Here is an 18,208-nt window from a genome sequence, read left to right as displayed (position 1 = left end):
GTGTGCGTGTGCGTGCGCGTGTGCGTGTGTCCCCTCATGATGTCAAACGGTGACTGGCTAACTATTGTCCTTGAGGCCATAGGGTAGAAGACATTAGTAACGTTGGATATGTGGATAACATTGTTGCACTCCAATGAATTTCCTGTTTCCTCCCGTCTCTCAAGGACGTTATTAATCTGCTCTCTTATTACATACAATACCGTACCTTTGGTGTGTGTTCTTGATCCACCGCCTTCATTCCATTCAAGAGGAACTCAATCTGCTGGAATTTATCATTATTTTCAATCATGGGAAGATATTTTTCCCACGACTGGAAATTCTTATAGACATCTGTCTACTGTAACTTCACTAAATATTTTGCTTTAGTAGAAATGAAGTGGTGCTCATGCGAAATTTTAGAATAAATATTGTCGGCTCAAGTTTATTTCTATAGCCCTTAATGACCGTATAGTCTCAAATGGCTTCAACAGCTGCACACTTCACATAGGAAATATATTACACAATGTCAATATTCATTCATTACCTTTTGCACGTTCTTCCTCTTTGCATATGCAGCTTGTCTGTTGCGCACAGTTTAAATACTGTTTATTAGTGTTTATTACAGCTCCTACTAGTGTATGTGATAGGGTCGGGCAATCGTGCAAAATTCAAATTTTCGATCGCACAGAACAGTATGTAATGGGGCACATGCGGTCTTCTTATTTACAAGTAAAGTATTTACAAGAAAACATTTAGTTTTACGTCCCATAGCAACGGGGAGACGTGTGTGACGCGGCACGGGACAGTGGGGACACACAGGGTCTTTTTTTTGGGGGGGGGGGTTTTGCAATGGGACGGTACGGGACAGCCCCTTAACTCAGCTGTGTTTAAAAAATGTTCGGGCACGGGAGTCAGGAACCCCTGCGTGTACACGGCACACCGCTGTCTGGAGGAGGAAAAAAAAAAAAAAAAAACCTCCAATTCTCCGATGGCTCTTTTCCACTGCGGACGTTGGCGCGTAAATGGACAGGAGCGTCTCACGAAACCCCGCAGTGCAATGAAAGTGGTGAAAGATCCCATGAATCTCAGTGAGAGATCGTCCCACCTCTGTCGGCAGCCTGGGGGCTTGGGCGCACCACCGGTTCGTTTATTTATATAGATGAACCAGTTTATGATTATTTATATTATTATATATAGGCATATTTATTTATATTTGCGTGCTATCTCTACATACATCCTCTTTGTGCATGTCAGTTAATGAGGCTTGTCCGTGCGTCGCTCCTTGCGCTGCTGCTCCGTCAGTCGCTCTCCGGCGCAAGGGCTGCGGACCGGGACCACACCGGGTAACTTCTCCTGGACTGTCCCTTGCCCCATCTATTCCGGCATCATCATGGCGTGTGTGAAAAGGCGCAAGACGGAAATGTTTGCGAATATAGCTCACTAGCTGTGCTGGAAAGGTTATCCCTGCAATTTAGCGGGAACTATGTGTGAAAGGGGCTCAAAACAGCTCTGAGCTCATTCCTTGTAGCTGTAAGCATATTTGACCATAAAGCTTTGAGAAGGTTACTTTTTTTCTGTTCTGTCATATTTTGTCATTGGTTCTTTCTTTTTATGGACCATCCCTATATCTAATATTTCCTTGTGTATACACCCGCAGGTGAAGCACACGGTGGGCTACGACACCCTGGGCCACTGCTTCTTCCTGGAGGACGGGATCGAGCAGCGGAACACATTCTACCACAACCTGGGCCTTGTGACACGGCCCGGCACCCTTCTGCCCACCGACCGAAACGAGACCCTCTGCACCAGCATCAGAGACCACGTCTACCCCGGCTACACGCCCTCGCCCAGCACGGAGTGCAAGTAAGAGAGTAGGAGAATGGCTGCCCTTATCCTACCCTGCAGATATATAGTAATAATAAGGAGTGGCGGTGCAACAACAACAACAACATCATATGGTAAAAGTGCACCTGCTCAAGCAGCACAGATGTTAAGTTTTGTAGAGGTGAATTGGCATGAGTGGAGATAAGATAAAACCTTATTCTTAAGGAAATTGCAATGTCAGCAGTTAGTGAAGGAAATGCACTGTTGGAAAAAGGTACCCCCAAAAAAAGTGATAATTAAAAACAAATGTAAAGTTGTATTACTAATAGAAATAGTATGGTAATTATATTATTTCTATAGCAATAAATAAATGGTAAAAAGGGTCGAAAAATAACACTTTTTGCCACCAGGGGCGGAACCAGAAACTATGCGTATAAAACAAATTAAGAACATGAGATGCAGAGCAAAGGACAATGTTGATGGGACATATTGGACATTCAGTGCCAAGAAAACTATAGTATGTCAGTACGTTATTTGGATCGACCGCCAGTGAGATACAATGTATTTGTTTCTCTTTAAATGATATCAATGATAAAACTGGATTATTGTGTGGGTGCCAAGAATGTGGCTTCAACTTTTTTCACTTTTTTCACTTTTTTTTTTTTTTTAATGCTTTGTTGGCGGTGTTGTCTGAAGGGCTCTGACAGGGCTAGAAAATTCCAATCCAATATAATGTTGCCTCTGTGACTTTTTTTTTTTTTTTTCCCCTTTCAAAGACACAAAACAAAATAAACACTTCTGGATTGTCTTCTGGAGTCTGGATTCCAGCCGGCCAGTCACCCTTAGTCAGATAACCAATCAATTTAGGGCATGTGGAAAAAATGTGAAGCGGCCTCTCCGGCTCTAGAGGAGAGAACGTTTCTGCTTAATAATTAGAATGAATTACTATAACTCTGAATAGGAAACCATTAGAGTGGTAAGTGAGGACCTCATCCAGTGGGCCTCTCCCGCTGGACGAGCTCCAGAGTTGGATTTTGGCACGATGAGTGTCAGTAGGCTGGGAAAGACGGATCCTTTTCCGAGCAGGTCTCTCCACGCTGTGCAGCCTGGAATGTGATGAGTCCTCAGTGCCGTGAGTGAGAAGCCGCTTCACATAGTGCAGACCCAGTTTGAGAGAAGACAGGAGGTTCAGCATGGGAGAGGAACTGTAACAACATGGTGGAGCAGGGGATATCAGGGGAGCGCTCTTATCCGCGCAGCAACAACTTCCCTTCTCCGGAGGAGCCGTTTGTACTCCAGCACGCCCTCCGTGAGAGAAGCAACAGGGTCTGTTTTAGGTGAAGAAATTCTCACAGAAGCCAAATGTTGGCGTGGTGGAATTCTGGACGATCCCATGATCCTTTGATCTTTCTGATTCACCGAGACACAGGCCATTTAACACGCTTTCCCTCTGTGTGCGTGTGTGCGTGTGTGCGTGTGTGCGTGTGTGCGTGCGTGCGTGCGTGTGCGTTTCCAGGGCCGTTTCAACGTTCTGGATCGCCAACCCCAATAACAACCTCATTAGCAACGCTGCTGCTGGTTCTCAGGTAAGAATACCAGGATGATACGAAGGCCCCAGCTAAAACCAAAACCCCCTCAAAGAAGTCAAGGCACGTAACTTGGTGTGACCTTTAATGGACCGTGCAGTGTCTCAGGCTTTGGTGGTTCTCAGACAGTTTTTTTGACCTCGGAGGAGAACCAAGTGAAGCCTGTTTTTTGCTGTGTTGTAGTTCTAAAAAATTAAACGGAGCTGATGCAAAAGCGTCCTGATGGATCACCTTCCATTTCTCCCCAATTGTTGATAAACATAATTATTTGAAATAACTTCTGAGTCTTTTTACCCCCTTTTATATCTCAATAGAACAGCCATTTTAAAATCTTAACGATGCATATATTATAGTTTGTAGATATTGTCCTTCTCCAAGCGCTTTTTTGAGATCAAAATGAACTGTTTGGAACAGTTTTGAGTGGATTTGTGGTTTATTTAGCAAAATACAAAACCCATTTTCAAAGAGACCATGAAAACTCAATTGGAGGTGTGTGTTGGCAATGTACGTACAAAACGAAGGTAAATTTAAAGTAAAAGGACAACCCTGGCTTAGTTTAACTCTGCTGGCAACAACTCGAAAAGATTTGGAGAAGCAAAGCAGCGGTAGCTGAAGAAGCTGCACAGTTTTCTCCAAATCAGTGACAATATATTGTTTTTCTTATTTGTGCAAAAAAATATATATAATTCCGTGTTTTTCTCCAATGCTCAAATTTGTCGATCGTTATCCAGGATGATTTGTGCTGATTTTTTCGCTGGTGGTTACTTGGAAACGAAACCAGCGCCAGGTATGGAGGTTTAGTCTCCCATTTAGGAATAACAATGTTATCTTCCAAATAAATGAAAAATCCACAGGGAAGGACCCTCTGTGTGCTGCACGGTATATTAGAACAAGCTGTGTTGGCTCGAACATTCCTGCTATTTAATTTGGGCTTTTTCATTTTGATCAGAGAAACATGAGCTGTTTAAATCAATCCAATGAAATGGGGCTTAACAGGGTTTATCGTGATATTTAAACGGTATAAACATCCCCGGTACTATAACAAGCAGATGATGAAGATCCCTCGTCCCTGCGTCTGTATCGAGTTTTATACAAACACCATGGATCCATAGACGAGCGCAAGATACTCAGGATCTCCATTCCTATCTGATAGATATCAAACTCTTATGAACCCTGAACTCCAGTGAACTCTTCTCAACCTTTCCGCTCCATGAAATAAAACACAGTTGAGCTTTTGGATTACACGGAGGCCCCGGTAATCGAAAAATTGTGTACACGTTGTGCAATACATCGTCGCTTTTGTTTGTTTCAGGGCTGTCAAAGTTAAGGCGTTAATAACACCACACTGAGAGCTACTGTTTCAGTGGTGCGGTTAGGGACCCTCATTCCCGAACATAAAGTTACACAACACAGTTTTCAAACGCATAACTCTTGACTACAATGCTTTTTTTAACCAACAGTCGAATTACAAACTTAAATATGAAAGAAAAATATGAATTCTTAAATGATTAGCCTTTTATACATAGATGCTTTTTATTGAATTGTTTCCCATACTTTAATAAACATTTAATGTTAACAAGCTGTTAGGCTGCAAGGATTATGAGAACAATGGTGGCTTGTTTATGCTGAAGATGCCATAAAATACAGTACTTTGAGATTACTTTGTGTTTCTGTTCTCCATACTCAAATCATAGTGTGGCTATAACTTGATGCACTGCATTTTGAATGGAGCAATATTTCATTAGGATCCAATTTGAGTAAATCAAACAATTGTGATTAATCACGACTAACTACACAAATATCATGTGGCGGATCGTGACTCATCATTTTAATTGTTTGGCAGCCTTAATTTGTTTGCTTATTTTTTTTTTATTTCTTCATGCTCCCTGCTGACTGTGTGCTGCAGGATGCTGGCATCTGGTTCGTGTTCCACAGCTCCTCCACGGGTGACTCCCATGGCCTCGTAGCGGAGACCAAATCCGAGCTGACCCCGCTCGGTATCTTCTACAACAACCGCGTGCACTCCAACTTCAAGGTATCTGCAGCCGGTGCTCGCAGTTCAGATGTAAGGCAGTGTGTCTGTTAAGTTTCAAATGGCTCAAACTGTAATTGTGAGCAGACTCAACCAAACTATCTGAACTGAAGCAATGAGTACATTGAAACATTGCCTTCTGTTACAGTAATCTATCCTGAGTTTAATACCAGTGCTCGCTCCCTCTCCTAAACACAGCATATAACACAATGGCGCTGCAGTGAAGTTTACATCAGGTTCAGTTTGACTGTTTCTATGCATTTATATTCTCTTTCTGTAACTTGGCACTCACCGGAGAAATATTCAAGGCTTTTATAATGTATTGCACAAGCACCGCAAAACATTCTCTGCCTCCACACTTGGGGCACGCTATTGCAACGCACACAGTGACCTGTGTGTGCGTGTGTGTGTCTGTGTGTGCAGTTTGGCTCTGTTTGCTTGTGTTAAATAACAGAAGCGGTGCAGGTGAACTGTAAGTTCTTTGTTCAGGCGACCACAGGAGCCTCTCTTATGGAGCAGCGAGCCCCGAGGCTTAAGGTTACACCTCGCTTACACAGCGACACAGGGCCGACTCACATGCATGACACCCGCATGAACACACACACACACGCACACGCACACTGTCCTAAATACTTGTTCGTTTTAACAATTCTGTTATAAGTGACTTAAAGTCATAGTTTTCCATCATGTACTTTGGAAACCGCTACTGCTGCTCTTGTGTCTATGGATCCACAAACAGGTCTCGGGCTTATTTGTACCCATCATTCACACCCAACCGTGCCATCCGCCCTTTAACAGCAGCCATATTGTGTCCTCCGCCTTCAGGCCGGGCTGTTCATTGATAAAGGCGTGAAGACTACCAATGCCAGCGCCGCCGACCCCAGGGAATACCTGTGTCTGGATAACAACGCCAGGTGTGTGGACGTTCGTATGAGCATTCCGACTGTACGACTGTTTGAGGCTAGCTGTGGCTAATAATCAATTTACTCCCTTCCGCCTGCATACGGAGGAATATTTATGTTTAATGATGGAAAATGAGAAAGCGTAGGGTTCTGTATGGCGAAGCAAGCTTAGCATCATGCTTGTTTAAGGCAGTAGTCTACAACTGAACACATATTAGGGGGTTTGTGGTCAATGACCAATACCTTCATGCACTAGTTTGCGGTTTGAAAATATATAAATATTAAGGTATTTGTGGTACGCTGATATATTTACGTTGGGTTTGAACCTGACACTGCCCGATGATTAAGCTATTTTTGGCTGGCTGCTGAATATGGTTTCGGATATGGCCTGTGACTGTGCTACTAGTGTGCCCTTGTATTTTAGCGGAGGGTCCCTCAGCTTGGTGTTGACAGAGAAAACAAGGCTTCACAGATAGAGTTTCCACTCCTCAGCTCTCTACCCAAATACAGCCCGCTGCCAGATGGAAAAAATGCTGTGTGTGTGTGTGTGTGTGTGTGTGTGTGTGTGTGTGTGTGTGTGTGTGTGTGTGTGTGTGTGTGTGTGTGTGTGTGTGTGTGTGTGTGTGTGTGTGTGTGTGTGTGTGTGTGTGTGTGTGTGTGTGTGTGTAAGCAAGAGAGTCTAGAGCAATTTGTGTATATCTGGCCCTCCAGGAAATCGCGATTTTTGCGATCGCAATTATCATTGTCAATTCAGCCTTCACCTGTGCAATATTAGCTTGCAATTTAGCAAAATCGTGACAACTTTTCGACATAAAATGACCAAATCAACACCGACCTTAAACCTTAACTTGACGCCCCTACCCCAAGAAGGCGTAGAGGACTGATTTGTATTTGGTGCTTACTGTATTTTGAGTTCAAAGTTTATTCGTAGACTCATTATTGGAATAGCAAGCAGCGGTATTTTTTGTAACTTTGAGCCCAAAAGATGAGTACAGAAATACTTTCAGTTTTTTCTGTGACATACAGATGCCGTATAAGCGTATGTTTGACTCTTTGGTAATTGGTAATAGCTTAAAAAACGACTACTAAAACTTCTAAACTGTTGTGCAATTTTACAGAAAAAACCCTCATAAATGCATCGCAAGCTGTGATAAAAGCTGCTGCAAAATCAAGCCTTTTTGTCGGAACAATGACAAAAAAAAACTCAATCCTGGAGGGCCTGGTGTATGTACATATGCATTAAGTGTGTGCATGAGGGGAAAGTTTTAAAATGTATTCTCAATTCTACCCAGTGTTGAAATACTATGAACACAGAGTGTGTTTGTGTATGTAAATACACAGTGTTTGTGTATGTAAATGCATACATAGCCTATTCCTACCAGTTTGAAAAGACGACATCACATCAACCCGATCCTGACTTCTCTCCATTGGCTTCTGTTCGCTTCAGAATCGATTTTAAGATTTTACGGATCGTTTTTAAAGCACGTCTGGGTCTGACTCCGAGCTACATAAAAGATATGCTGACTCCATATGAGCCAGTGTGCAGCCTCATGGCTGTTCCAGTCTAGACTTAAAACTAAAAGCAACCGCGCCTTTTCTGTCAGGGGCCCCTCTGCTTTGGAACAACCTGCCTGAGGAGATACGGCGGCAGAGTCATCGACTTCCTTTAAATCACTTCTCATAACCCATTTTTATAGATCTGCCTTTATGTAATGTCGCCCCTTTCTTCATCTATTTTATTTTTTACTTACTTACTTATTTATTCATTTGTTTGTTTTTCTTTTTTTTCTATTTCTTATTATCATATTGGATCTATTTATACATTTTTTCTTTTTTTTTTTTCTCTTTATCCGCCTTTATAATTTAATGTATGTATACAAAGCACTTTGTAAACTGTGTTTTAAAAGTTTCTATATAAATATTATTATTATTGTTATTATTATTATTATTTTTTTTTTTTTCCTCTCTCTCTCATATATATATATATATAACACGGTATGTATTGCTACATATTCTATATACTAACTTAATTGTTTGTATGTGTGTGTGACTAAGGTTCCGGCCACATCAAGACGGTGACCCCAGCCGTCCCCGTGTGGCAGCCGTCATTGACACCCTCATTTCCTTCAAAAACAACGACCTGGGAGCCTGGATCAGAGGCGGAGACATCATCATCCAGAACTCTGGGTAAGAAGTTTCGCACCGCCCCGTCTAATGACGGAGGCCGTGCCGTAACATTACCCGAGAAATAAGGTGGGGGTGGTACGGACTTCTGCCACCACTGTGTACATCTCGGTTTATGAGCTTTATTTATTGAGATCATTCTGGTGTCGTTAAACCCATTCTCAACTTATCCTGTCGCAGTAGTCCGTATACCCCCTAAAGCTGCTTTCGCACATTCACTGCAACCCTGAGTCCGGACGTTACCCGTAGGGGCTGTATGTGTGAACGCAAATGTCCAAATTAGTTGGACTGGACATTAACCTGGTTTTACTCAGCCACCACCCTAGTACAAAGTCTGTGTTATGTCTGATTGAGCGGTATGTGTGAACAGAGCAGGTGATTGTCCGGAGAATTCACAGCGAGCGAGCGGGCGCGTTGCGTGTTCATCATGTCTATCACACAACTGGTGATGTCATCCACACGCCCACTCGTCGAGGGTGAAGAAGGCTGTTTTACTTTCGCGTGGATCGTCGTGCACCGAGCGTAGCTTTTTCGTACTCCTTTCTGCTTTTCTTTATATTCCTTTCCACTCTTTAGTTCATATTGCGGATACATTCAAATACATGGGAGTATCAACGCAAAAAAAGTAACAATCACTGATAAGTCAGTAGCCTCCTCTGCCATCTTGCTGTAAAACCCTGCAGCGTCATGTCCTGCCTCCTGCACACTCTACCCAGGCTCAGCTCCTCGTCTAAACAGAACGTTATGGTATTTCCAGTAGGTGTAAACACGACTGACACGGACAATCTCTGGTTGTGTGAAAGGGCAACTCCGGACAATGTCTGGACCTGATTATCTGGACATTGTCCGGAGTTCATGTGTGAAAGCAGCTTAAGATATTGACATTGTTCCCAAGAGCAGCTGAGACTGGTTGGGTCGCCATTAAGTTAATCCCTCTTTCTTTGACCATTGTTTTTAATGTATTGTATGTATAATTTATAATGTGTGATGTATAATTTGTGAGACTGATCCATTTCTCTTGTATCCACACAGTTTTGCCGACAACGGGGTGGGACTGTCCTTCGCCAGGTACGTGCTCCTCCGCAGCGCAGTGTTTATGGTGCCGCGTGGATAGAGCTCAGCCAGGCCTGCCTTTCCCCTTCTCGCCGCCCCATTGTGTTTGTCTGCGTGGCCCTGGACATCTCTCTCTGGCTCTGTAAAGTCCCCCTGCCCGTTTTCCTTACGTCCTGCCGGCCCTCTGAAATGAATGGATATCCACAAACTTTAAAATATCCGAAGCTCCGTTCTCTCTTTAGTCTGTGTAGAAGATAATCTTTTCACCTATCGCGCATCCTCCCTCTCGTGCTTTAAGATTCAAAAAGATTCAATTTATTCGTCACATGCATATTGCACTGGGGGTTAGGGGTTAAGGGTTAGGGGTCCTGCGGGCTGGATAATAAAAATCAAGGAATGTACAATGCGTACAAGTTTATGTGCCTTCATGATGCATATGAACTTCCAGTCGTGTCAAAGCCTGCCTTTCCTTAATTTGACCTTTGAACCCTCCCCTCCAGCGACGGCAGCTACCCCAAGGACGAGGGGTCCAGCCAGGAGGTGACTCAGTCGCTGTTTGTGGGGGAGAGCCGCAACCGGGGGACCAACGGAGGGCAGAACAAATACTGGGGCCCGGGAGGGGCGGACGGGAGGATGAGGACTCTGCCCAGAAACAAGTGAGTTCCTGCGACTCAGAGTTTCAACATGATCCATTTGCTTTCACTCAACAATAAAGACTTAGAATTGATATTTAATCTTTTCTTTTTTCAATGACTGACGGGTACCAACCTTTATCTTTTCTATCTTGAGGACTATAATTGTGGCAGCATGAGCGAAGAAAAGAAATCGAAAAGTTGATGTTAGTGTAAAACACCACATACACATATACGGCACATACGCGGCTTTCAGGAAAAGGGATTATTCAGCAGAACTGTTGATGACGTAAATCTGATCTCGCATTCATGTATTTATTTATCTTTTCGTGACCGTATGGCTGTTTTTTGCTTTTAACCGTTTTAACTATTTTCCGCTTTGTATCCTTCTGCTGTGATGGTGTTTAAAATTCAAATAAACTCATTCGCAGAGCATTTGCTCATACATCCCCAGATAGTTAAGTTTCTTTGAAAGCTTCACAGCTTCACACCAGTGGGCGTGACCATCAACTATGCAACCGCACACACACACACACACACACACACACACACACACACACACACACACACACACACACACACACACACACACACACACACACACACACACACACACACACACACACACACACACACACACCTGGGTGCATCATGTTACGCCACTGCTTCACAGTTACCGTCAAACCACAAACTGTAGGGTTGAAATGATAGTTTCGGTGATGGTTACCACTCCAGCGGCACCCAACAGTTACAGCGTGTCCGAGACACTGTGATTTAAAGCCTTCAAGACAACATAAGTGGACCGTACTAGACTGTATTTTGCAGCCTTCCCACCATTTTCTCTCTCTCTCTCTCCCAGCCTCTGGCGACCGTGGCACAACAGCAACGTAAACAAGGGGCCGTCTAATTACTGCCTGCTCGCCTTCCTACAACAGCGTAGCCTCTCTGTTTGTGACCACCATCACCGCCGCGTAAAAGGTTTAGAGCTCGCTTTACAGGCCTCCCGACCGCATTGTGACTTTCGTCTCTCCATTGTTTTCGGAATGGTGGAAGCTGGTTGAACAACTGACCGCCTATATTTCTTCTCCGAGAAAAGCAGGGTTGATCTGAAAGCCATTGACTGTGCATGTGCACGTGCACTCACCTTCACCAGTGGCCTCTGCGAGTGAAGATTTTATTTTATTGACTTTATTTTTATATGACTTTATCGTTGACTTTGAATGCTTTGGCAGGCTGAGTAAAAGCAAATCATATCAGAACATTAGCCTGTGGTGCATTGGCTTTATTGAGTATTACTATTACTGCTTAAATACTATTTACATTGTATTTTATTGATACCTCTCGTGTGCCAGTAAGAAATGATCATATTCACGTTTCGCAACGTGTATACAGTACACTAGTTAACAAATTTAGGGCATCAAGCTTTTCAGCGTCGATAAGTACAATAGCAGAACCAGCTTTCCTATTTGCTGGAGTCACCGGATACTGTGGTTATAAATAAAGTTTGACTTGACTTGACTTGTTGCGGTTGGTGTTGCCCCCGCAGCGCCAGGCTTTAGAGGAAGAACTGAAGGAACAGCTGCGTTCCCAGGTCCCACTTTTAGTTCTTGGTCCGTTGAGGAAAATACGTTGGCTGCATGCGGGATGCTTGCTTCTATGTGTCTAACCCTTTTTGTGGACCCCAGGGGTAAAAAGGTGGGTAGTAGGCTTGGGCTGATATTTGCGACCATATGCAATATTTTCACAGTATCTCAATATGGTTATACAAATATTGTTACACAGAGATGCCGAGTCTCGCGCTTTGACCGTGAGACATACGCATATCAACCAGATCATACACTCGCACGCCACACCTCGTATTTCTCACGCTGAGAATCCCAAAATAAGTAAAATTCCTTTATTTTTATTTTCCACGCATATATTTCTTCCCTCGCTCTTGCTCGGTGCCCGTCACTGTTGCTGTGGTGAACAGGGGATCCTTCCCGCGCGCTCGTGTTGTGAACGCCCGCGCGCAACGTGCGATCAGCACCTTGTCTGACCACTGAAATCTCCTGTACTATATGTAATATAATGATGTAACTTCCTCGGCATTCCCCCAAGGTTGTTTTTAAAAGAAACAGTGATCGTTGAGGATGTTTTTTTGTCGACTGTTCTGTCCGATCGTTAATGCCATCGTCCCTCGTTTCTCCTCCAGGACGTTCCCCATCCGGGGTTTCCAGATCTACGACGGTCCGGTGCGGCTGACCAGCAGCACGTTCCGCGGCTACGTCCCCACGGTGGAGCGCTTCACCAGCGCCGTGGGCTTCAACCTCAAGAACACGTGGCAGCTCACCCCTCGCAACAATCTGTCCCGGCTCCATTTCCACGCCACGGTGGGTTGCGCCGCCAGGTGCGGTGAAGGCGAAGGATCTCCCTCAGCGAAGTTATGAGGTGTCATAAGCATGTTCATATGTAAACAGTAATATAATAATTATATTGGTTTATTTTTATTGTGATCACATAAGAAATGAACATGCATTATTACAAGCCTCTCTTAGCACTGCGAGGCTATTTACCACTTGACAGTACAGTTATACAGTTACCCTCCCACAAAGCTTTGAACTGCTTAAAGGAATAGCTCCAGTTTTTTGGGAGCTAGGCTAGTGGATCCCCTCTGCAGCCTTGCATGGAGCTAACACATTTAGCGTGCTGCCCGTCAGTATCTCTGTTCTTGACATACAAGGATGAAATGGGTATAGACGTCCTCGTCTGAATCTGGGTGAGATATATAAAAAGCTGATTTAAAAACGAAAGTTCAGTTTACCTGCACCTCTGGAAATATAGATGTTGATTATTTTTATCATCGTAACAATTAGTGATTGCTCTTATACCGTAGTTACCGTCAGCGTTCGATTTTGTGACTTTGAAGGGAAAGTGATTTACAGTGATGTGTCGAATATCAGATCTTAATGCTCTTCTTACGGTTCTTGATGAGTTCGTTTCCTTCACAACTTCCTTTTTCCTCTTCCACCCCCGACACCTCTTGTGTTGAGTTCAACTTCACAGTCGTTGTGAACTTCTGGTTCTGTTTTCGATTTGGCACCCGGCTTGGATTTGTTCTCTACTTTTTACCCCCCCGTGGCCTGGATTGCAGCTCATATCTGAATTTCTGAGGTAGTTCTTATTGGAAAGAGAGAGGGCCCCCCAACCACACAGAATCAGAGCTGTGGGGAGCAACTTTTAGAGCTCTGGCGCCCTCTGTTGATGGTCAAATGAAGTGCCGGCCGTAAGGGTTCTAGAGTTGTCTTTGTAAAAACCTCTCCATCAAACACCATCGCAACTATTGTTTTGCAAAACAAAAACTAAAGAAAAATTATCTGGAGACTAGGCTTTCCTAGATTACAGTCTTTCACTCACAGTCTTTCATCTAGTACTCAGTTTGGTGCTACCGAGTGACGCCTCAGCTCCCTACTTTTTCCTTATTTTTTTCAACTTTTTTCCCTATTTTGTTTGAATTACCTGAATTTCCCTCTGGGGCTTAATAAAGTCTTGTGAAATTAGTGTAAGATAGGTATTAAACATTGTGGATTCACATGCAATGCTTCGTATCCAATAATGTGTGGCTTAAGATCAGACACATGGAAACACGTGGACAACTAATGGAAACCTCACGATATATTGATGAATGCACAATGAGGGGGAAAAAAAAATCTATACGAGTTATTGCTAATGCCAATGCCGCCCTCAGGTGGATCTGAGAGCGTTCTTTGGGCGCCCGGGTCAGTGGTTCGAAGAGAACGACCTGGACGGAGACAAAAACTCCATCTTCCACGACGTGGACGGATCCGTGACGGGTTACAGAGACGCCTACGTAGGCAGAGCCGACAACTACCTGATACGACACCCATCCTGCGTCAACGTCTCCCAGTGGAACGGAGTGGTCTGCAGTGGACGCTACTCTCAGGTGTGTGTGTGTGTGTGTGTGTGTGTGTGTGTGTGTGTGTGTGTGTGTGTGTGTGTGTGTGTGTGTGTGTGTGTGTGTGTGTGTGTGTGTGTGTGTGTGTGTGTGTGTGTGTGTGTGTGTGTGTGTGTGTGTGTCAAGAAGTCAGGATGTGGTTAACCTACTGTACACGCTGTCGATCAATTTATACCTGGTCGGCTATGGTTATTTCATGGTTCTTTACACCAGAAGTGTCTGGATCAAGGCTAGAGCACCCAGACCTCCCTGGTTCTCTGGGAAAGCCCTGATTTGAGACGTCCCGGTCTCACATGGAGAACTGATCACCTTTTTTATGGCCACCCTTTTATCGATTTATTTTCACTTCCTGCTTTGACCTGCTCCATATTTTAGTTAATATTTTAGTACGTTTTTGAGACTTTCAAATACAATGGAAATACATTAAGGGGATTTGGGGGGATTGAGTGGCAGGATATGGACTTATATTGAGGAGGATTTAGAGTCAAACGTTTTATAAAAGTTCCATATTGCTTATACATTACATTAAGCCACTGTGAATGAATGTTGTTCTTTTTATTCTTTGTTGTACTTTATTTTTGAAACATTTTTGCTGGTTTGCTTTAACATCCTCACACAGTATTATTATTGTTTTGTTTTGTTTTTTCTTAAGTGATCATTCTCTGCTAACATACATCTGTGCGCCTCCTCCTCCTCCTCAGGTGTACATCCAGACGCAGGGGGCTCCCAGCCTCAGCCTCTCCATCAACAGGGACGAGTACCCCGACGCCGCTCTGCTGCTGAGGGGCATCAACAGCCAGGGTGCGCTGTCGCAGCAGTACCAGCCCGTCCTGATGATGAGCAAGAGCTACACGCTGCACTGGAGCGGGGCGGCACCCAGAGAGATGGTGCTGTCCCTGATCAACTTTGACAAGTGAGTGCACCACGACGGGGTTTATCCAACCGTGTGGGTAGTGAATGCTTGTTTTGATAAAGGTTTACTTGATGCTCTCTCTTTCTCTCTCTCTCTCTCTCTCTCTCTCTCTCTCTCTCGCTCTCGCTCTCTCTCTCGTTGTTTCTCAGGGGGGACTGGGTCCTGGTGGGACTCTGTTACCCTCCGGACACCACCTTTCAGATCATGGCCGACATTAACGACCGCCAGAGCAACACGTTTGAAGACATCACGGACTACGGCACGGTGTCGTCGCTCGCCGAGCTGGAGAAGAAACCCACGGAGAGGAAGTACTACTTCGACCGGACCATTGGGTGAGAAGTATACTAAGAGAACGTACGGTTAATGTTTTAATATTAGTACCGTGATCATCGTGAGCCAAAATCAGAAGCCTTTTTTTATTGGGCAATATACTAAGTTCCAAAGGTTACATAATAAGTTGATGAACTTATGTAACCAATTTATTTTGAATTAATAAATTGATACTCATCAAGTGACTCACTGTCAGGAAAAAGGCTATAACCATGAGCTATTATACTCCACACTGAGATATGTTAAATGTAAGACTTTAAAGGAAAAGTCCGGTATTTTCGAACCTAAATTGTATTTCTCTATCTATTTAGTAAGGTTTAGATAAAAACATGCCAGACTTTTCCTCTAAAGATGTGTTTAGGTAGACATTATGTGATGACCCTCCTGACCTCCATTGACCTCCCTGGTCCCTTTCAGCTTGTTGTGGGTGTATCTGCGGGCCAGACACGACCGCGACGGCCAGAGCTACTGCTCCGCTCGGGGCTGTGAGAGGGTGAAGGTCCTGGCCACCACGTCGTCCAAACAGACCTGTAACTGCACGGCCAAGGCCTACCCCAAATACGCCAAGACGCCCTCAGCCGCAGTCCCCATGCCGCCCCTGGACACCAAACCCTGCAAAGACTGCGGCACCAAACAGGTTCGTGAACCTCCATGTTTTGCTGTCAGAGCTGAATTTGGGAACTTGAAACTAAGAACCTTACAAGCAACTGTAACACTAGAAACTGTAAGCAACAAATAAATCTTAATGTCAGTGTGTGTTGGTTTCTGAAACATGATGAAAGTTAATATTTACTACAAAATGTCATAACATGTAGTTATAACACTTGGTGGGGCTCTGGGAAACGCCACAGAGTGAATGAGCACGGAAAGTGACCACCACCCGATCAACATTCTATAATTTTCGAGATGTTGGTTAGTCACAGAGGTGATGCCTTTTCTAAGTCTAACAGAAAAATACGATGAAATCATTTTTTATGTATTCTGAAAAACATGAAATAAGTATACAACAAAGTCACTAAGAACCTGCGCACAGCCCGCATGCATTACCGTCTTGGAGCACTAGGGGGCCATGGCCCAGAGGTTGAAAATCGTTGGTCTGGTTCATTCGCATATGACAGGGATACTTTTGACACTTTTTGTAGCTTCAAATGATTTTACATGACATGATTTGAACTCAAGTTTCCTGTAGCTTTAACATGGCAATGTTACTGTGTTCAAATTGGTCTGTGTGTGCCTGTGCGTGTGCGTGTGCCTGTGTGTGTGTGTGTGTGTGCGCCTGTGCGTGTGCGTGTCAGCTGGTGTTCTCCAGTGAGCCGTGGAACTCATACCTCCAGACACAGATCAAGTCCCTCAGCACCAAAGAACAGCAGAGCGGAGACAACAGCTCCTTTATCAGCGTGAGTATCTATGATAGGATGAGACTCTAGTGGGGGAGAAAAAAACAACAACAAAAAAACCACGAGAAAAACTCTCCTTTCATGGGAAAACAAAATGTGATCTCCTCGTTGATTTTCCATCATCCAGGTGGACGAGGTGACCTCATCCTTCCACCAGGACGGGTTCTTTGTGGTCTCTGTGGACGCCTGCTCTGGAAGGATCACCAAAAAAAACTCCTTCGCTAAAGTGGACTCCAAGATGGAGCAGTATCTTAAATCTGGAATACCAAAGAAGTGAGTCGGCCGCTTGTACAAAACAAGTTCTCTCTCTCACACACACACGCACACACACACGCACACACACACGCACACACACACACACACACACACACACACACACACACACACACACACACACACACACACACTTCACCTTTCTTTTAAATCAAACTCCTTTAGTAAAAAAAAATAAAACTCTGTCTGCCGTACAGCAACGTGCCAACCGTTATCAAGACATTTTCCCTGTATTGGAAAATGTACAAATAAACAGTTTCTGATTCTCATTCTGATTCTAAACATCTCCCTATCTGAATTCAAGTGACCAGTACATAACCAACAAGAGGGTTTCCATGGGTCCATGGTTCACCTTGAGATGTCTTAAATATTATTTTGACATGTGTTAAAAATTGATTGGATTATGAAGTTCAGGGACGCAAACAACTTTTTTGGGTGACGTGTGTATCGTCCAGATCAAAAGAGTTTTTTTGTGTTTTTTTTTGTTTTTTGTTGTTGTTTTTTTTGGGAGGAGAGGGTGCAAATAAAACATGCATTATTTTTTTTTTTTTAACTTTTTTCATCCGTCAGATAGGAAGACGCCCCCCGCAATCGATTAAGTAGTGGACTCGTTCTCTAGTGTTACGTTAGAAGATGCGGACACTGCTCTCCGGTGCCCGTTTGGTCCCCAGCTCGTTGTTTTCATTGGGACTTCTGCAAAGCGGGGGTCCCGTCAATATACTCAGCGGCCATTGGCAAAGGGCTACTCAAACACAAAAAGTGAAAATAGTACGGCGCACTTTCCAACACAAGCTACCTTGAAGGACTCTCAAACATATTTGTGATAACCCAACGCGATGGTCAACATGTCAGTTGTGTGTCAATGCCAAAAAATAAGCGATCAAAGCGATGCTCCCTCACAATTTTCCAACATATCCTTTGTAGGTTTTTCGCCAATATGGACATGAAATAGGTCTTTGACATGAAGGTCTCAAAAACATCTTAAAAAGTCTTAAAGTTGAACTTGTTGAAACCTGCAGAAACCCTGAATAAGCACCAAATATAAATCGAAGGATTCCCCAAAAGTAATAGAAATAAACCTTAAAAATAAACAAGAAAGATTTGGCAATAAACAATAGAGCTAAAGATTAACTAGAACATAGAAACAA

The 18,208-nt window shown here is 43.8% G+C and overlaps 1 protein-coding gene across 1 annotated transcript in view; it reads left to right on the top strand.

The window, feature by feature from the left end:
• The window catches only part of cemip2 (cell migration inducing hyaluronidase 2), a gene marked incomplete at its 3' end in the record, with an annotated part of 38,638 nt that overhangs the window by 19,580 nt on the left and 850 nt on the right, over positions 1 to 18,208 (top strand). The window contains exons 9-22 of the mRNA XM_080004257.1: positions 1,637 to 1,842; positions 3,320 to 3,389; positions 5,296 to 5,424; positions 6,247 to 6,335; positions 8,379 to 8,510; positions 9,540 to 9,575; positions 10,061 to 10,216; positions 12,387 to 12,564; positions 13,920 to 14,135; positions 14,849 to 15,060; positions 15,210 to 15,392; positions 15,808 to 16,027; positions 16,686 to 16,787; positions 16,915 to 17,060. Of these exons, the coding sequence (XP_079860383.1) occupies positions 1,637 to 1,842; positions 3,320 to 3,389; positions 5,296 to 5,424; positions 6,247 to 6,335; positions 8,379 to 8,510; positions 9,540 to 9,575; positions 10,061 to 10,216; positions 12,387 to 12,564; positions 13,920 to 14,135; positions 14,849 to 15,060; positions 15,210 to 15,392; positions 15,808 to 16,027; positions 16,686 to 16,787; positions 16,915 to 17,060 (2,075 nt within the window). The remainder of the gene's footprint in view (positions 1 to 1,636; positions 1,843 to 3,319; positions 3,390 to 5,295; positions 5,425 to 6,246; positions 6,336 to 8,378; positions 8,511 to 9,539; positions 9,576 to 10,060; positions 10,217 to 12,386; positions 12,565 to 13,919; positions 14,136 to 14,848; positions 15,061 to 15,209; positions 15,393 to 15,807; positions 16,028 to 16,685; positions 16,788 to 16,914; positions 17,061 to 18,208) is intronic.

The sequence above is a fragment of the Zeus faber genome (genome assembly GCF_960531495.2).
Source record: "Zeus faber genome assembly, chromosome: 7".
Classification (NCBI taxonomy): Eukaryota; Metazoa; Chordata; class Actinopteri; order Zeiformes; family Zeidae; genus Zeus; species Zeus faber.
This window is presented reverse-complemented; position numbering and strand designations above follow the sequence as displayed.